The sequence below is a fragment of the Sipha flava genome, unplaced genomic scaffold (genome assembly GCF_003268045.1).
Source record: "Sipha flava isolate LNK unplaced genomic scaffold, YSA_version1 74_pilon_pilon, whole genome shotgun sequence".
NCBI lineage: Eukaryota > Metazoa > Arthropoda > Insecta > Hemiptera > Aphididae > Sipha > Sipha flava.
Genome location: NW_020273614.1, coordinates 939,732 through 961,585, shown reverse-complemented (window position 1 = coordinate 961,585; position 21,854 = coordinate 939,732). Strand labels below are relative to the sequence as shown.

General features: G+C 28.7%; 2 protein-coding genes across 5 annotated transcripts in view; one reads left to right on the top strand and one right to left on the bottom strand.

Moving 5' to 3' along the window:
- Positions 1 to 21,854, bottom strand: part of LOC112692489 (probable cation-transporting ATPase 13A3) — a 42,806-nt gene that overhangs the window by 12,999 nt on the left and 7,953 nt on the right. For 2 of the 4 annotated variants that reach the window (XM_025567155.1, XM_025567160.1), the window contains exon 1: positions 11,964 to 12,049. The exons of 1 other annotated variant lie outside the window; for it this stretch is intronic. The gene's annotated coding sequence lies outside the window, so the exon portion shown is untranslated. Of the gene's footprint in view, positions 1 to 3,026; positions 3,251 to 11,963; positions 12,050 to 21,854 lie in introns of those variants that run through there. One more of the 4 variants, XM_025567156.1, reaches the window with a different exon arrangement.
- LOC112692490 lies at positions 2,611 to 21,656 on the top strand. The gene is made up of 12 exons (XM_025567161.1): positions 2,611 to 2,691; positions 2,758 to 2,861; positions 3,889 to 4,128; positions 10,140 to 10,341; positions 11,980 to 12,144; positions 12,722 to 12,806; positions 12,917 to 13,067; positions 14,270 to 14,429; positions 14,898 to 15,183; positions 15,253 to 15,459; positions 15,551 to 15,682; positions 21,422 to 21,656. Coding segments are annotated over exons 2-12 (1,860 nt in total). The 5' UTR covers positions 2,611 to 2,691; positions 2,758 to 2,860; the 3' UTR covers positions 21,653 to 21,656.

Genomic DNA, 21,854 nt, shown 5'->3' with positions numbered 1-21,854 from the left:
TCTGTAATACGAATAAACTGTGATACGGACATAATATTATTCAACATTATAAAAACTAAAACTATAAAGTAAATTTATCGGTGAATATTATAAGTGTCAAATTATTGTTTAGTTTTAATTTTTACAATATGGACCGACCCACTATAAGTTTCATAAAAAAATATTATTAATATTAATATAATAAAGTCAATAATAAATCAAAATATAAAATATATTCTATAAAACTAAAAATAAATACCTATATTTACCTATCTACTAAAGTACTTCTTGAAATACCTAGCTAGATATAATCAGATAGTAAAAGAATGTTACTTATGTTCCTACGTTCTTCTTCAAAAATATAATCTCTTCTATAGTTCTATAAAATACAAGTTTTTATGGAATAGATATTATTGTACTAACCAAATAATAAAATCAAATATTAAATAGTTTTTTTTAATATTTTTAAAACTAAATCAAAAAATTAAATACGTATGGTTTTCATAGGTACCTTTATTTGTAATCAGTTTTCTGACATTCATTTTGTACCTATCTAAATAATTATAACATTTTTAATAAAAAATTTTAATTTTATGATAAAAAACTTGTTAAATTTACGATTATCAAATGTATACCTCATGATTCCAATATTGTTCTAAATGTTAAAAAAGCTAAATTTCAATAAGCACACATAAGCGTACAATATAAAATATTTAATCAATAATCTCCTATTTGTCATTTGTCTTTATTATAAATATAAATCATAAGATTAGTGTTTTATAGTTACATTTGATAACCAATGAGCTTAGTTAAAAGTTAAAAAGTAATCATAAATCGTAATAAGTCAGAAATATAATTAATTTTCATAATTTTATTGAGATTAAAAATAGATTAAATATGTATTTTATTATTATGATAACTTTTTTTTTTAAGTTTATTAATATACTACAATAAATATATTATCTATTAAATATTAAGTATTAAGTTCAATAAATAATAATATGAATTCAAAATTGTACGATACGTAAATATTTTAAATTCTGAACGCATTGAGTAAAGATGTACTTTTTTCTCGCTAAACATTGTCGATTAGTAAAAACGCTACAAAATATCCATCTACCAATATACCAATATCAACCAGTAGTGTTCCCGTTTAATGTAAAACAAATACATTAATACTTTACACAGAATATAAAAATGTTAACATTACATTTAAATTTAACTTTTGTAAATAAATTTTATTTTTATGTTTTAGAATAGAGTATTACGAGTAATTAGTAAATATAATCAAGAACTCGTGGCTTAGTAAACTCTCAAAGAAATTGATGAAAACATTGTTACCAATAACATTAATTTATTATTAATTATTATTAATTATTAATTTTTTTCTAATAACCGGTATTTTTCAGAGCTAGTATTAATCGGTCCTAGAACCCTTAATTTTATTAAAAAATTAGAACCGGGAACCCTTATAAAAGTTAATTTTTTTACCTACACCGGAACCGAAAACACAAAAGATTTCAGTCCTTGGTATATTTGATTGAGTATTGCATAATAAACATTTATACCTGTGATTTCCAACGTGAACACTATCACCCCTTTGTGGACATATTTAATTTTGAGAAGCATTTTACTTAATGGGCACTAACGAGAGCCAGTTCTTCTTTTGGAATTATTTTATACAAGTAAAGTTAAATTGAAATATTTTACATTTTTAGTAGATATTTTCATTTATAAGCAAAAATTGTTTAAAGTGTTAAATTATGTTTTTAGTTTTTTTTTCAAGTATAAAATTATTGATTATAAAAACCAAACCATCAATCATCAAACATCATAGCCGGTAGATTACAGAAAAATTGCACTGGCTTTAAATCGAATAACATATTATGTTCATATTACATCAAATTTATCGTTTAGAGATCATAATTCAATGTATGTGCAGAAAAATGTCCTGTGCTCAAAGTTGTATTTAAAGAAAATATTTGTCCACCTGAACCATATATAACGGAATTTCATACATTAACGCCAACATTATAATTGAATATATATGTGTGTGTCATGTATTAATTGCAAACATAACTCTATACGATCTCACCACATGATATTAGTAAAATAAGTGGTTTTGAAAAACTTGTTTTTACACAAGATATAGTTTTAATAAGTAAGACTATTGAAAAATACCTATATTGAGAGTTAAATAATTCATCAAAACAAAATCGAAACGTATATAATATTCTTTAGATATTTACTTTTTATCATGAAAATCTGAATAAAAAATGTGAAAATGTAGAGATGACATATGTCAAAATAAAACTATAACAACATTCAAGTGATTAGGCTAAAATTATAAATTGTTTATAATATCATTATCATCACTTAATTATGTTTACTAATACTAAATTATACTCTTAGTATAATAACAACATTTCATTCAACGTCTAATAAATAAAACCACCTATATATACATAGTCGACCGTATTTTAGAGAAAATTAGATATTTAATTAGATCCTTTATATTTATTTTTTATTTTTATTCACATTTGCAATAGTAAATTAATTGTTACTAACAATTAATTAATACAAATTTACTTCGAGTGTAGTTTTTTCATCGTGTTATGCATTTCATAACTCGTGTCATTTAGGAAAAAGTTAAACAGGCAGTTATTAATTATCATCAATTAACCACGGTCATGACCCTTGTAAAACTAGATGGTAAATTTTGCATCCAAACTGCAATTAAACAATTGGTAATATATTTAAATTATGTTTTTAATCCAGAACGTGTCTATAACGGTTGTCAATAGTACTGTACAAACGGAGACAAAAACAAACATCGGATTCGTCACTTTCATCCAAGATTTCACCAGAAATAGGTTATCGAAGTAAGTAAATTTAATATTATGTACCTAAATTTAAAATAATTAGCAACATACAAGGCGATAAATCTATATTATACGATTTTCGTTATCCTCGACGTTCAGGCAAACGTTCTACACAGCCAAACGCTTTGCGATCAATTCAAATTAATTAAAGTCAAAACAACGTACCTAAAATACGATTATTTACGATTTAGTCATCATTGCCAATTTGTGTAGATATCGTACGAAACGCATGTGAATCACGAAAAACAATTTAACAATTACGGCAAATGCACTATTTACGCGAGTACTGTTACAAAGAAGAATAAAAAACGAATATTATTAAAATTTCACCAAAGAAAAATATTAAATAAGCGATTTACACGTTTGGTGAAATCATTGATGTTGATTATATGCACACTATATGTAACCTTCATCGTAGTATATATATATATATATATATATATATATATATAACATACTTTACACGACTATATACAGTCTCTACTAGTAGAAGAAAAAATTCCAGTTATAAGACCTCCTACCGATGAAAAAAAAAAAACTAGTCGGATGTATAAAACGTATCGAATTAACAATTAAATAGCAATCCACTTAGTATCAGCGTTACGTTATCAGTAAATTATATACTTCGCTGGTAATCGGGTGTAGGTGCGTCACCGTATATCATCATGCATAATGTATTTTGTAAGCCGTTCGTATTGCGACGTTTATAAAAAGGAACACCAGTTCGTTCGGTGATTTAATTATTCTATTTATTTTTTATTATTTTATTATTCGAAATCGTGTTTAAGGTTAATTACTGCTATACATTCATACTGCGCTTGTGCGTAGATATTTCGCACGATCTGGTATTTCTAAAAGTTCAATCGCAACCATTTAGACCACGGTGAACAGCGTTTGCAATCATTCGTTACATTTAGAACGTTTACAGTAGTTTTTATGAACTCGAATTTCATAACAGATACTACTACTGTTATTACTACTTGACTGGTATTACTATATGAACGTAAAATATTCAAATCGTTTTCAGTGGAATCCAATCCAGCCAATAGCGACACCTACGCGGCAAATGTGGTAATATTGACTTGCATTTTTTACACGTCTGTCATTTTCATCGTATCGATGACGATCAAACTGTTACTAAGGATGTGCCAAGAAAGACTGACGTTTGTCTGTGACTTGGACGACGTCAAGTATCATATTACATCGTTTTTCATGGAAACCGTTGAAATAACCGAACAGTATTGTTATACGATGAACGTCGCGATAGGTACATATGCAACAATAGTTGTGAAACGTTTTATTATATCCGTGAACAATAATAATTATTAGGGAACAAGTCTTATAGCTAACATGTGCGCAAGCAAAACGTTCGAAGACGTAATAATTCGTTAAAAACGTTAGTAAACCATTGGTATTCACGTTTCATCTCGTTTTAACTACATAATATTTAAATACCACTAACTGATCGCTGCATCCCGAAAACGACAAAATTGAAATTCGAAATTCTTGTTCCTCTAATACTCAAAATATTTGCAATAAGAAGAGATAAAAAAAAATTGTTTAAGATGATCAATTTTATGGATTTTACCGCCAATTCGTATTCGGTGCGGCAAATGTGTAACCAAAATTAGTACCATAAAGATTAAAACTATTTAAACATGGCTAGACTTTAAATAATGTAATGTAGTATTGTCAGTAATAATCAGTTAAAAACTATTGCCCATGCCAACACTGTCCCATACGAAGTGGGTAATTCAACTAGTATAGTAAATGTAGATAGTAAGTTATACCATTGATTTGATAAAATTATTGTACTATTATTATTAAATAATTTAAATTTGATAATAGGTACGATTAATGTTGGTTCGATTAAAATTAATCGTATTAGATATACGTCAAATATCTACGCAAATAATTTATTTTGTGTAACCGTGAAATTTCCATTGTAAACCGTTTTTATTTTATGCATTCATTTTATATTATTATTTCGTTATAATTTTTTAATAATATTTCTGTTTGACGAAGTTTTCGAACTTATAGCAAAATGAAGTTTTGGAAACAACAAGCTGCTTTTGATACTAATTATTTGTCATGGATTTTAGCGTACCAAAATATACTAAATTATTTATTTAATTCTTTAAAGATATATATTTCATACAAAAAACCAGTTTAAAAATCAAGTGAAAAAATCGAATTTTTTTTTTTCAACGAAATATTTATTTAATTAATTTTTTTCTAAAAACTGTCTAAGTTGTAATTTACAATTTACCTACGCATATAGTTCTTTATCACCTCCAAAATGAACTGTTTAGACCAGCGGTCGCCAACCGGTGGTCAGCGAGAAAATGTAGGTGGTCCGCAGAAAAATTTAAACGTTTTTTGCAATATTATTTTACTAACCTACCAGCGAACGCGTGTCGTTTAATCACTGTGTGACAAAGTATAATTGTATTATGTTGCTGTACAGCTTCTGTGTAGTAAACGGCAAATAAGAATAAATACTTCATAATGCAATCGTCGTTATCGTGGTTTATAAAACTATAAAATATTACGAGACCTTATACTCAGCGACTATAAATATATATATATATATATTATTGCCGAATGGCCAAATTAATCAGATTATAATCGTTATCGAGCTTGGAAATATTAGTACTCCTTGAAAATGTTCATTTTCATTAATTTTCATTTTAACTTTTTTAAATTCTGAGCGGAGCGAGGAATGTAATGGTTTTACAATGATGTTTATTTCTTTTTCTTTTTTATTCTGTTAACACTTCTCCCTCTAAACTTGTTCAAAAGTATCAAATGTAGCATATTTTCTGAAAGGTAATGTTCTTGAGCTGGTACTTTAAAGAGGTAATTTTTCTATTTTCGAAATGGTACTCAAAATAAAAGTGGTTAAAGGAGAAAAAACGTACGATTTCACGATTTTATAATATTAAATAATTACGGACGACGTTTTCTACTAGAAATATTGCTTCAAATGAAAAAGAGATCATTTTTGTTTTATTTTGGATTTTGTTCTTTATGGTTTAAAGTTCAGAAAATTTTAGCCATTTTTGAGCTATTTATAGACATTTTAATTTTGAGAGTTTTTTGTTGTAATTCGGTTAAAAACATTCGTAAAAACTTGAAATTTGGGTTATTTACTTATATCATCCTTACCTATACATGGTAAAATTTTCAAAACATTTAAGCGATTTTTGAGCTTTTTCTTTTATTTTATATTTTTTTTCATTTTTATTATATTTCCTAATTATAAATTATAATTATAATTATATAAATAACCTATTTATACAAATCATTCTTAAGCTGTTCTTAAAATGTTTTGTTTATCACTATAGAAACGAATAAAATTAAATAAAAAATATTCTCTCATCCGCTCAGAATTGTTTTTTATCGAATGCAATCATTGCTTTCAAATCGAATACAGTAAAACTACACTATCCATTTATTATTTTTATTGAAATATGTAGTCGATGTTTGATCGCGTTGTCGTATCACTGTATTACTATCATGCGTATTTTAATTTTTTTAAATTGTATTTTGTTTAATTATATACATTGTATAATAAATGGAAAAGAGCAAAGTAATATTTATAATTTCTTTATAATTAAAAAAGATAATTATAACAATAGTAATAACTATGAAAAATCTTTAAAGCTCCCACAATCTTCGTCAAGTAATATTAGATAAAAAACATTCAAACTGAAGGAGAAAAAAAAAAAGCACAAAATATTAAGAAATTATAATTCAAACTATTTGAATTTTAGATTTTTTCAAGAACCCGATAATGATCTGCATCTACAGCCACTTTATGTTCTGTGTTCTGACTTATTATCCAATAATGCTATAAAACCTTCGAAGCTAGAAAGACATTTTCGATCAAAACACAAGGATTAAGCAAATAAACCAGTTAAATATTATGAAAGAATACCTAATAATATTGATTGCGAAAGCAAGTAATTATTATGAAAAAAATGACAATTGAAGATAAATCCTTGATAAAGGCTTCTTATATGGTAGCACTTCAGATCGAAATAAATAAAAAGCCTTATACCATAGGAGAAGACTTAAACCTTGCATGTTACAAGCCGGTGAAGTAGTATTGGGAAAGCAGGCTGTTAAGAAACTCAAAGTAATTTCTATGTTTACTAACACTATCAGAATCGAAGAAATGACTTATGATAATAAAAACATAATAAAACATAATAAAAACAAAAAAGTTATAATAATGGTGAAAATGTCATAATTTTACTTAATTCAACTTGACGAATCGACGGACTTAAGTAATGAAGCTTCTCCTTTGTTTTGTGAGGATTCAGTATGGAGGAGTACTACAGGAAGAACTTCTTTGTTTGTTCAACTTGCCAGATAGAATAACTACCTTTGAGATTTTTAAAGCACTTGATAGTTGTTTCCAAAAATATGGAATTGAGTGGAAAAGTATATTAGGATATATACAGACGGTGCTGTAAACATGGTTGGATATTTTTCAAGCAAAAGTGTCGCAAAAGTGAAAAATGTCAGTCACCCAGATATTTTGTCTACCCACTGCATATTACATCGTGAGCAACTTGCGTCAAAAAAAATATCCCCAGAACTACACGAAGTATAATCCAATGTTATTAAAATTTTTAATAATATTCAACACAAAGTACTTAATTCAAGGTTATTTGAGACACTTTATGAAGAAATAGGTTCCCAGTATCACATTTTCTTTTTCATGCAGTGGTAAGATACTGTTGAGAGGGAAGATTTTAACCCGACTGTTTGCTCTAGCGAAGAAGTAAAATTATTTTTCCAACAGCAAAATAATTTGAAATTTCAAGAACTCTCTTTAGATGACGAGTGGGTAGCCAACTTGCATATCTAGCAGATATTTTTTTGCTGTTAAATGAACTAAACATATCCATTCAAGGACAACTTAAAAACGTGTTTACAGTACGAGATAAAATAGCTGATTTTCACAAAAAAATATTACTTTGGCAAACGCGGTTGGCTGGAGAGAATCTACAAATGTTTCCAAATTTTAATGAATATATGAAAGAGGACATTAACCGGTGGGTGGTAGCTCTTGTTTAACAGTATTTACAATCACTTACAGAATATTTTTGTCATTATTTCCCAAAAAAGAAGATCCTAGACATGGTATTATGTGGCTAATAGATCCATTTGCAGCAAACAATGAATATAAAAAGTTGAATATGACCGAAAAAAGACTTCGATTTTTTTAACGGTATTTATGTAAAAAGCAATTTTAAGCTAAAAGTGGTCCGTAGAATTTAGTGTATGTATTTAGAGTGGTCCGTGAGGTTCAAAAGATTGGCAACCGCTGGTCCAGGCCAATGTTTCTCAACCTTTTTATTATGACGACACAATTAAAATATTTCATAAATTGCAACACACAATAAAAGAAAAAAGAATAATGGATATTAAATATTTATAATTAATTTATAATATAAAAAACAATGTAAAACAACAAAAAAATTATATAAGTAAAAGTAAATAAACGTTGATTAAGATCATTTTATATTTATTATTTTCAATATTGTTCAAAAGTATTTACATAAGTAGTTTAGTCATATGAAGTTGTTTAATTAATATAAGTTGTTAAAATATTATTATATATAATTTTAAAAGTTGATTAATTAATTTATGTATGTATATCATCTTACTCCAGAAAAATGTTAACTTACCCCAGCACATGGGTAAGAAGACGATTTTTTTTTTTTATTGTTTAAAAAATATTTGGTTTAAAAACAAATTTTGAAACTGATATTTTTTTTTACAACTTTTCCACGAGTTAAATTATAAATTGGTGTAGAATTTGGACTTGTATTATAAAAATTAGTCATTCGAGAATACTTCAAACCTTAGATTAGTCAACTTGCCCTGGTCTCCCTTACTTTTCATTACAGTTTTTATAATTTATTATTATTTACTAAAACAACGAATTATTAAATTGTTTAGTTTATTTTATACCAATATGACATACAGTGATATCATGACTGATACCTAATGAACTTATTTCTAAAGCGGCCCTCACACGATCGATATTACTGACACTTTTATTGATCGTGTAATGTGAGTACTGATGTACTGTCAGTAAGAAAAAATGATACTGATGAGTAGGGCTCGGAAGTTGATGATCTTAAAAACATTAAAAAATGACCTAAATAATTACAAATATTTGTTTTAAATTAATGAAAATACATTTTTTTTAAATATTTTTTCTATTTTACTTTAAAATTCTATATAAATTTATCAAAACTTCAAAATATGACATAAAAATGACAACAAATGTCCTTAAAATATGAAATAAAAAAATTACAAACATTTGTTTTATAAATTTATCAAAGCTTAAAAATTACTCAAAAATCAAAATCATTGCATTATGTAATTAGAGCGTATTTGATGTTATAAAAAGTAAATCAATGACGATTATCTGTTTATAAATATTTATAATTGAAAAAATTTCATTTCACTTCAGTGTACAATCACTTCGATTGGGAGACACAGGCAAGCACTAACCGACGTTTCAATTTTCGATATTTCAAAAATGTTACGAAAAAATAATAAAATTTAGTATAAGTATTATTCACTATAACATGACAACGAAGTGACGACTGTAATCGACGAGATAATATCGGATACTAATAGAATAGAATAGAAAAATCAGAATAATCTATGAAATTTAGATATGCCCACCACTATCTTTAATAGTCTTTTGATTGTGATTGCCACGTATTAATTGCTTAGGTTCACATGAAGGCTATTACTGAAAATACAAGTATAAAAATTATGAGAAACGAATGATATTTATTGCTAGGCTGTCCAGTTGCAGTCACGTATATGTGCTTTTCGCTAATAGCAATAATAAAACAATTATTTTCACACAAATGAATTGCACGTAAAACTAGTCTTATTCTCAAATTGTAAAATGTAAAAAAAAAAAAGTATAAAACACATGTTGATGGAACTATGCAAGCTCTTACATTTGGTCATTTAGCATCACAACAGTTCACACAGTCAGCTTTATCTCTGCGACGATGTCGATGATAAATTTCAACTTTGTTATAGGATATTCTTAATTCGATATCTGGTGAGATGGAATTTGTAATATTTATATGAATAACTAATAATAATGTTGATTCATTATACGAGATTCGTAGACTTCTTACCTAACATAACATATATAATTTTTAACTCCCTCCCCTTGTAGATTCTTGCGCTCTGTCCTCAATATATCAATTACTATCTATACCTTTCCAGTTGCAAGATTGTATAATACATCTGGAAAGACGATCGTGGTAATATTGTTAAAGATAATCTGTAATTATTTGACCAAGTTAACGACGAATTCGTGTGCATACCACGTGTTCCGTACAAATTTGGTGTTCGTAGTCTATCATCTAGGTCCAATCGCGTCGTTGGCTGCTAACAAACTTTACGGCCTTATCACCGAATACTATAGGTAAGTAAAGAGTATTAACTCGTATACATACTTGTTAAATATTTAAATATTAGTATTTAAAAATATTAAAAACAAGATTTTTAGTTTGGTTTTTCGATTTTGAAGAAATTACTTGTCGTCAACGAAGTAACGATTATAAATGTTGTTATTGACATATATTATTTAAAGATATTAGGGAGAATATAATATTTCTTGTGTATCGTATATTTATTTGGCTATTTATATTTTATACGAGTAGTATCGTAGCACGGCAATTTCCCGAATCCCAGTATCCCACATACTCACATACCTCAACATTCGTTATTCGTTAATAATCGTTAAAATTAATTTATTATGTTAGTCACTAGTTACTACTCACTAAAAATGTATGTAATTTTGTCGTAATGTTTTAAGAAATAAGAATCTAACAAAGCTTAAAAAAATGTATTTAAAAGTATTTGAAATATTTTTTGAATATATTTGTATTTTTATTTAAATATTTTCAGCATAGGTTAAATTAATATTTTAATACATTTTAATTGAAGTATTTAAATAGTTATTTGAAATACTTTTGAAAAGTATTTTTAACAACATTGCTCGTATATATGTACATACAGTGGCGCCGGACACGTATGGCAAGTGGGGTAAATACCCCGGAAATTGTTTAGTTAGTGAGTAGGTGGGTGACTTATTAAATGCTATGATATATTATTGTTATTATTAAAAATTAATTAAAAATTAAGTGTACTGTTATAAATACAAGTCATTTATATAAACACACTGTATAGTACTATACTGATGTACTTTGTAATTAATTATTTATCACTTCGAGTAAACATTGTTAAACACATTAGTGTATATTCCATTCGCATTTATATTCATTTTTTTTTTTTTTTTTATTTCTTAAGATGAATAGCCTAAAACACCTTCGCCCCACTAAATACATGTCCCCAGCTGATTACTTTCCTACTAGAAGTCAAAACCGGATTTTATGTTTTTTTCTAGTTAGGTTAACGGGTATAATTAAGGTTTGCTATTTAAATGTAAACAATGAAACTGTAGATAAAATAAAGTGAAATAAAAAAATAGAAAGTTATTTATTAATGGTACTTGACAAATGTTGTTTAGCAATTGAGAATAAAGAAAGCAGTGAAGGATATACACAAATTTAATAATAAAATAATAAAAATCAAAAACGATAACTATTATTAACAATGTAAACAAAAAAATTTGATTATTCATAATAATCTATTATAACATTCATGTATTACTGCCCATCGACATCATCGGCGAAAATTGATAAAATTTAAAACTACACATTTTAATGTCCAATTTCCGTTCCTCGTGATCGAGTCAACATTATAGAACATATTACTTACCTATATATTTATTTCAAATCAATACCCAATTGTACACGCTTAAAAATTTTAAAATTAACTTTAATTCATTTAAACACAGATTGAAACAGAGTTTAATTAATTAGTCTACGGGTTTTGGTTTTAGAGGAAAACCGGGTTCACATATTTGTCAGGTTTCAGATTTCGGGGTTTACACCCAATTTTGAATTTTTCCCGGATACCCCGGATTACAACCCATTAAGACCATGGTTCGAAAAAAAAAAATAATATTAAAATATTACTCACTGATATCATGATGCAGACGCGAAAATCACACACCGCCGTTTCATCATTTGACGAATGGCAGTGACAATGACTGCAGCAGATGTACGTTGCTGCGCCAAACCATCAGACAAGACTTGCATGAAGGCGTTAAAGTCTTGAGAAGTACGGCTGCACTAATCATGTCGAGTTACTTTAGCCACAAGTGAGATACAGCGCGTGTTCAATCTCTCCGTTATTATTGCGACATCGTTGACGGTTTCGTATAAGGTATTCGCACATTTAAATATTTTTCCGAGTATTGAACATTGTAGATATTGTGTTTATTACTGTACACACGTTTTGATTTTTTTTTTATACTATCTTCGACAAACACTCCCCGCTTACGGTAAACAATATAACATTAAAATATTAAAAAAAAAAAAAAAAATACAATGGACAAGGTCGGTGCAAGCATACTACTGATTAACATTGGAATTACAATGTCTTTCGAATCTTGTAACCACACGCGCGCACGTCTTTGCGTATTAATTAATTATTGGAAAACGACTACATAATAACAGCCAACAGGATTTATACACATTTTAATTATATTTTAATTATTTAGTTATAACGATTCAAATTGTATTTTTTTTAAATAGAAAGTGTTTATTTCTGGTTATTTTTTAAGAAACCTATAGCAATATAAGATGTCAAGACCGTTTTCAAAAATAAACTAAAATAATTTAACCATTTTGATTCCCTAGATTTAATCGATCAAAATCTTTTTGTCTATAACGCAGATTCATGATGACGTTGTGGTCCGCAGACGTTTTTAACACAAAGGAAACGTTTTTAAGAAATCGATGTTCTGTTAGAAATTTAAAAGTAAGTAACACAAACAACAGTCGATTTCCAAGGATTTGTAGATGAGGGGAGTGGATTATTTTTTTTATATTATATAATATTAAAAATATTTTTTCCTCTGTCCTTTTCAGCATTCCAACCCGTTAAAAGCAGCTTTTGACGAAGCAGTCATCACGTTTATGTTCTTGGCCATGCAGATAGGTCTACGAAACGTGTGTAGGTGCTTCCGGATATCGAAAAATCTTCTGACCTCTGCAGGGTTGATGTATATTAACATGGCAGGTTAGATTATACTCAAGTACGGCTTATTCGTACCAAAATAATAATGATGCGATAGTCGTGCACGTTATGATGAACTATTATAATCTGTAATGATTTCCGATTTTTTTTTTTTTGATGTTAAGCGTAGATCCTGTGAGCGCTTTTTCGGTAACCGATAAAATTTAACAGACAAAAATACAACCGAAAACGATCGTTCATACTATGTGTTCTAACGGTCTCTGAATACTGAACATACAAATAAATTTGATTAAACAGCACGCGAATCCTTTTTAATTTGAAATAAATAGTAAAATGTTGTATGATTTCAACGAAAAATTGTATGATGAAAATCTAATCGACTGACATAACTGTAAGTAATTCAGTCTAGATCAGACTTTTTTCTTATTTTTCAACAGCTGAAATGTTATCCCATACTTGATGGTATACAGCTTCGGCTACTTTCGTATTTATTCGAACCTATAAACCATATACATGGATAGTTCTGGACTTGTGCTATAAGTTTTTCTGTGGAATATTATTCGGTGATTAGGTGAATCGGTTAAATTTTGGTTTTGAATTTTCAACTTTGAAATAAAATATTAAAAAACATACAGAGAGTAGGTAACCGAAAACGCACAGTGAAGTCAATTCTGTACAAACTAATATAAATTTGGATACATAGGAAACGTGTCAGCGCCTCCAAACCGCAACTCAATGCATTTTATTTTCGATCGATATCGGATGGTTCTGTAAAGTGATAACTAGTCAGATGGCGATAACGCGTTTTATATATAATTTATATGTATTGTCAGAGATGGAACTAGGAATTTTTATGCCCGGATAAAATGTTAAAATTACGTCCTATCCATAGACTAATAAACAAATACTCAAATAAATTGTGTTCTTATAATCAATATACAATCGTACTTATTGAGTTTTAACCTAATATCAGTATTTAACGAAGTTAAAAATATCAAATTATTTGTTAATAATTACGAAAATTACACCCTCTAAAATGTTACGCCCGGGGATAAATCCCCGACTTCCCCCCCCCCTAGATCCGGCCCTGTGTAATGTCATATGCTGCGTTTAAATCGCCGTTCGGTTACATTTTACCAGTTGCTGAAAAAACACTGATCTGATTGCGTACTTATAACATAAAATGTTATACGTTAATAATATATGTATATATTATAATATAATGTTATATTACATCAATATAGCATTTCGTTACACTGGTGTCCTGATGAATCCTACGTACGCAACGGCTGTGGTATACGGATGCCAAGAAAAAATCGACAGATATCACTTCATCGTGTTTTGGATAGGCCCCATTGTCGGCGCTCTTGTCTTTAAGGACATAATTTGGATAATACGAGCTCTGTTTATACGGAGCGCATATTTCCAGCATAGAGATTAGCTTCGAATACGTGTATAATATAATAATATACTGGTGTACATATGTATACAGTAACGACAGACAGCACCCTTCGAAATATTGATTACCGCCCGCCCGCCCGTGATTGTTGCTAACACGAATTGTTTGTTTTGTATATTGAGTATACTAACACTATGCTACGATCTACGACGAACATTAAAAATTGTATTATAAAATAATGAATATAGTTTTTATCCATAACTGTGTATTCTAAACTATTATTTTTTATTATTTTTATTTTTTTAACAAAAATATAACTATTGTTGGTTTTTAATCGGTCATTATTGAATAAAAATGAACGAAAATCCTATTAAATCGACTGCAGTCAAAATTACGGAGTTAGCGGACATTTTTGAAAAAACATTACTCGAGTTATCTATACTAGATTCGTTGTATGGTGGCAGTAACATTAGTGATTATGTTCAAAAAGTTTTCCGTGCATCGGTTGAAGAGTTACATCATTTTGGAACATTAAAAACACTGTGTGCATTGATAGATGACACAGCTGAATACCAACAACAGAAAAATAAACAAAAAGAAGACCAACAATGCCGATTGAAAAATAATGAACCGATATTGTGCCAGAGATTAGTATCAAATGACAAATTGTTTGTGCTAGATTATATATCGTCGGGGGAAAAATTACAATTATTAAAGGAAGAAGAAGAAGAGATCGATTCGATTATCGAGAAGTGTACTGTAAGTTTGTTTAACTGAACTTAATCGTATTAAATTATCTAACAAATATGTGTATTTACAAATGCGTAGGAAAATGGAGAACGTGTAGTAATGCGAAGAGAAACAGAAAAAAAATATGTAGGCAAGTGGGAAAAGGCTAGAGTTGAACATTTTAAATTGACATTTAAAGCTAAAGAACTCGAGTTGCAGAAAGAAATATTAGGTTTGCAAACCCGATTAGAAAATGAACAAGTAATAGACAAAGAGAATGAAACATTTTTAAACTACAGTATAAACGTAAGCAAGTATTTTTAGATGCATACAAATATCCACTTGTTTCAAAGATACAAACAATTAAACTGATTTATGTAATATTTTATTTACCGAGGAACTAAAAAAACAAATAGAATATTGGGAATGTAAATACAAAACAGATGTTATGGAAATCGATAATAAACTAGACAATCGTATGATGACTTTGAAAGAAAAAACTAAAGAAGTCGAAATTATGAAAGAAACAGTAAGAAGTTTTTTTTTTTGTACTATACTTCTCGTGTAATTTGTTAAATGAACATAAGGTTTATTAATTATAAGGTTGTCTCATAACCATGTAAACAATGAAAATCCCCTACAGCCAGTACTCTAATTGGGGGGGGGGGGGCCGGGGGGGGGCGGGGCCCCCCCCCCCAATTTTTTTTTTTTTTTTACGTACCCCAACTATATTTTTTCACCGGAACGGGAGGACGCCACGTTCATCCTAATTCATGTCCAAAATAATTTTTACGTCAATTTGAAAACGAATTTTACGATTTATAATATCAAAACTATTTTTATAATTAAAGATTATATGGTGGTTGTGATAAAGGACAACGTCGTCATTTCTGAAAAAATATAAATAACAATATCTGTGAATTTGGTAAATTATACTTTATACATTGTACGGTTTGTTATTAATATTGGCGATCGATGATATCGTCATTTCGGAAAAAAATAAATGCCCGCATCACGACCTTAGACTAATCTTTTAAGGCCGTGGCCCGCACTAAAGAGTAAAAATAGATAAAAATAAAAACCAAATATATGATTATATCATTCGATTCATGAGACTGACTGATCCCCTTCAATTATGTTAATTATTATTTTATTCTTATTTTCTATTGTAACATGTAAAATGTTGGTATTGCTATCAAAATATATTATATTTGGAATTTAAATATTTGTTTAGCTGAAAAGTGGTATTCAAAATATATGTAAGGTTGGCAGAGGGGAGGGACGAAGCCCCCACGGGTCTATGTTTAATAATTGCGCACGTGAGACGCAGTTTTCAAATCGTTGGGTTAAACTCCTCTACTTAATTTTTCCCAATTAGAGAACTGCCTACAGCGTCATATTAATCGTGACGTCACCCGTAGGAAATATTTCATGGTATGGTGTCGGCGTCGTATCCAATACATATGTAAAATTACTGTAAATGCTCGTTAATTAAAAATGTTAACTGTTGTTTTATAAAAGTTAAATTTGTTAAATTAATTCGCTCTTTATATTTATTTATTTATTATAACTATATAATTAGTAATATAATATATTTACCTCGAGGTGAACCGCCTCTATATCTCTATCAACACAAACGGTTCCCAAGCTCTGCTCCATGGAGCCCTTAAAGCTCCGCAATTGTTTCTCGAGGGCTCCGTTCGTTTTACCATAAAAAATTTAATAATATTGATCGTTATTTAAAATAACAATCATATATATTTTTACAAGACTCCGTCAACTCAAATATAATTCATCGATATGTATATGTCGCATCCATATCGCGTTATTGTACGTTTCGCGAAATGGACAACGTTTGCATCCATTTCACGAAATGAAACCGCGATTTTTCCACTTCACAAAATTACACAATATGGGTAATATTTTGGGAAATGGATACCTAAACCATCATCGACGGAACTTGTTCCGTCATTTGAATGTCCGTATAGCAAAAATTTAAAAAAACTTTAATTTCTATATATTATAATATATTACAATTATTTTTAAGAAATGTTTTACAAATAGATACTTTAATACAAACTATTATGTTTACCAGTGGCGCAACTAAGGGTGGGATTTGAAGGTTGTAACCCACCCCCTCCTCGAAATTTTTCTGAAATTTTTACAAATTCTACGTAGGAAAAAGAATGGTTTATCTTCAACATCCAAAATTTCGGTATGACATATGAATATTATTCGTAATATAATAGATAACAATAATAACATGATGATATGGAACGTTTTGTAATTTTCTGATCAACTTTAAAACATTTTCGATCTCATTTGCTTCAAGTCTTCCAACCCCATAACATTGTCAATAATATATTTGAAGATCATATTGTGAACTCTCTTACTACCCCATTTCCACTTTATCTAGCACCGAAACCTATTTCGCCGGGTGAAATTCATTACTACTTAAAACTATTCCGCCCCAAAAAATCTCCCGGTTTGGATTTAATTACGTCAGAAGTAGCTCTGCAGCTACCCAAAAAAGCAATTATACACCTCACGCATATATTAAACGCAATCATAAGACTATCCCATTTTCCTCTTCAATGGAAAACCGCTGTTATCATCCTAATTCTAAAACCAGGTAAACCTCCTGATACTCCGTGTTCATATCGACCGATAAGTCTCCTACCTCTCTTCGGTAAACTTTGTGAAAAGTTAGTATTAAAACGGATTTCTCCTTTTATAAATAACGTATCAGTTATACCACAAACTCAATTTGGTTTTCGTGAACGACACTCAACCATTCACCAAATACACAGACTGACTGACTGCATATCTAGTTCCTTAGAAAAAAAAGAATATTGAACAGCAGTCTTCCTTGATATAGCCCAGGCATTCGACAAAGTGTGGCATCCTGGTCTGTTGTATAAATTAAAAAAAATTTTACCTCTACCTTACTACCTATTTTACAAATCTTATCTTGAAGACCGTTATTTTGTGACCAAAATTGGATCAGAAATGTCATCCTTAGCCCGAATATCTGCAGGGGTCCCACAAGGAGCCGTTTTATCTCCTACCCTTTACAACCTGTACTCAGCTGATCAACCGACAACCCCTTACACCTCAGTTGCAGATTTTGCCGATGACAAAATTATTTATTCCTCACACAAAGATCCAATAATTGCTGGCATGAATCTACAAAACCACCTAGACCTCATGTCTTTCTTAGTACGACAAGTGGAAAATAAAAATAAATCACGAAAAATCTACCCATCTAACTTTTACATTAAAACATGGTACTGTACCACCTATACATTTAAACAACCAAAATATTCCAAAATCCTCGAGCTCTCGTTATTTGGGCTTATTTCTAGATCAACGATTAACTTGGGCAGACCACATAAAAAAGAAAAAAATCCTCTTAAACTCTAGACGAAAATCGCTACAATTCTTACTCGGTAAACATTCTAAACTTAATAATATAAAAACAAAATTACTCCTATATAAAACTTTATTAATGCCCATTTGGACATACGGGATCCAATTATGGGGCGCAGCCAAAAAATCAAACACAAACAAAATTCAAATTTTCCAATCCACAACACTCCGTTTAATCACAAATGCCCCATTTTACGTTTCTAATCACACCTCCATACAGACTTAAAAATGAATACGATAGAAGAAACTGCCAAAATCTTTTATAAACGTTTCCGCTCCCGACTGTCAAACCACTCCAATCCACTCATCTCTGCTCTAGATTCCGACACCATTCCTGGTAACCCTCTTCGTCGACTGAAAATAAAATGGTGTAGAGACTTAAATATCAATTAGCTAAATATATAAAGGTAAATTTAAATCCAACTTAATCATGTCATAAAGTGCCGCCATTGGGTGGCTGCTTTTATCATGTTATTCAAGCTTTAATACATATTACCGCATGTGTATTTATTGTAATAATTTTTACAGATTGTACGCCTTAAAATATAAAAATATAAAAAAAAAAAAAAAACTTTAAAACATCAATAACCTTGCTACTACGATTTCTCAATAGTATAATACTTTTTTTTGTGATATCACAATATGAAATAGAAGTTAAACAGTAACTTAATTTGTAATTTAAATTTTTTTCTCATAAACCTAACTTAATCTTATTTCCTTATCCCCACCAAACATCTGCAGAAAATATTTATTTTTTCCCCTATTCACAAACCCTCCTGAAAACCAATCCTGATTGCGCTATTGATGTTTACCGTTATCGACGGAACTTGCTTTGTCATTTGGATGTCCATATAGCAAAAATAAAAAAAAAAACTTTAATTTCTATGTACTCGTATGATATTTATTTCTAAAAATTAAATTAAATTATTAATTTTAAGTAAATTTTTTATAAATATTATTTTGTATGGAAGCGGACTCCTAAGAAGTAATTTTATGTAATTTATGTGAGGAGAATATAAAAATTAAAGAAGCACGTCATTTAGGAACTATAGAAATAGAAAAGTAAGCCGAAAAAATGTTACTAGTAAAATAATTTTTATTTTCATATTTACTTAAAATAATTCATTATTTCATTATGCTATAGGATAGTAAGATCAAAATACCAACATTTAAAGTTGGAGATTATGTTGTAATCCCGGTTCCAATGGTGGATAGAAGTCCTGTAGATCCAGCTAATGTTATTGGTGTAATGACCGACCAGAAAAATAAACTTAACCATTTAGGAACTGAACATGGCATACTAAAAGGTTGATATGGTTCTGAAAATATACAAACTTCCACATCAAATTTCATTGACATCGAGCAACAAGTGAATAAGACAAAATAAATGTCATTAAAAGAAATTGTATCTTTTTTAACTGGAGGTCAAGGTATTTTTAGCTGTTATTGTAAAGGCAAATGTCAAACTAAAAAATGTGATTGTTTTAAAAGTAATTTAAATTGTAGTTCTCGTTGCCATAACACAAGCTTGTCTAAATAAATAATAGTTTATATTAAAGTATTATAATATAATATTTGTAAAACATTTTCTTAAAAATAATTGTAATATATTATAATATATAGAAATTAAAGTTTTTTTTTTTAATTTTTGCTATATGGATATCCAAATGACGGAACAAGTTCTATCGATGAAGGTTTAGGTATCCATTTCTCGAAATATTATCCATATTGTGTAATTACGTGAAATGGAGAAATCGCGGTTCCATTTTGCGAAATGGATGCAAACGTTGTCCATTTCACGAAACGTACATTAACGCGATATGGATGCGATATATATACAGGAGTGAAAATAGGAATTTTTATACCCGGGAATAATTATAAAATGACACTCTATCATAGACCAAGAATCAAAAACTAAAATTTTTCTCTAATAATTAGATTACAATCATACTTATTGAGTCTTAAATATATTACCAATAACAAAATTAAAAATATCAGACTAGAAGGCAATAATAGATTATATACCAAAAAATTACACACCCTAAAATGTTACGTTTGGAGATGAATTCCCGTTTTCCTTCCTAATTTTCCCTAATTTACCGTCTGTATATACAAACAATATTAAAATCCCGATAAGAAAATATTTTTTAGTTTTAAATAATATGAATTTCCTTTCAGTTATTATCCGGTTAGGTATATTGTATATAATACATATTAATATATATATTGTCATTAAATAACGTTAATTATTTCTTCACTCATTTTTTTATCTTTAAAGTATGGAAACTCATCACAACTTAATCCTAGAATGGAATCTTATTGAAATATAATTTTTATCATACAAAATACTTAAAATATACAATTTATTATTATTTATTTATCTACAATTATTTTATAATATCAATTAGTTATCTTGAACATTGCAGTGTACTGATGGTAAAAACCTTATTTTTATTTAAACCTACATGAAAGTATAATACTAATTCAAGTCTATTCAAATTACTTAATTTAATATTTTTTTATTTATCTTATAGAGTTATTCGATATTTTACTAATTTTTAAAAAGAATAAATTAAGAATAATTACAACAAGTATCGTAGCTGATGAGGTCGATAACCAGGGACTGACTAGCAGGACATCCTTCTAAACCCTTCTAAAAATGTTATGTTTGGGCCGCTATATTTGCTAATACATATAACACGAGTCGCTTGTTTGCTAGTTTGTAAGACTTCTGTCCGCCCGGGTCATCGGAACCTCAGTCCACCCCTGCTGTTAATAATTAAAAAACAAATTAAATTAGACATTAAATTAATAGAATATATTTAATACTAAATTCTAGTATAATGAAAGGCAAAATATAATTGAAGAACACACAAAAAATAAAAAAATATTAGAAGAAGAGAAAAAAATTAACGACTACAGGGAGAAAACAGCTATAAAAATTCAAGCATGGTGGAGAGGCACCATGGTCAGACGTCGCTTAGGTCACTATAAAAATCTATTGGGACCAAGGAAGAAAAGTATTAAAAAACCGTTTGTTAATAAAGGAAAAAAATCTAAAAGTAAATAATAAATTAGGGTAAAATAGAAAAAAATTTAGTAAAATAATTAATTAGTTAAGAAAATTAGTAAATTAAGTTATTTTAATCACCGAAATACACATGCTTAGTTAAATAAATTTCACATTTTTAGAAATGTCCATAAAACTATGTATATATTTAATTTTATATTAAACTCATTTTATACTAAGCTTTAGTTTAATCAGAAAAATA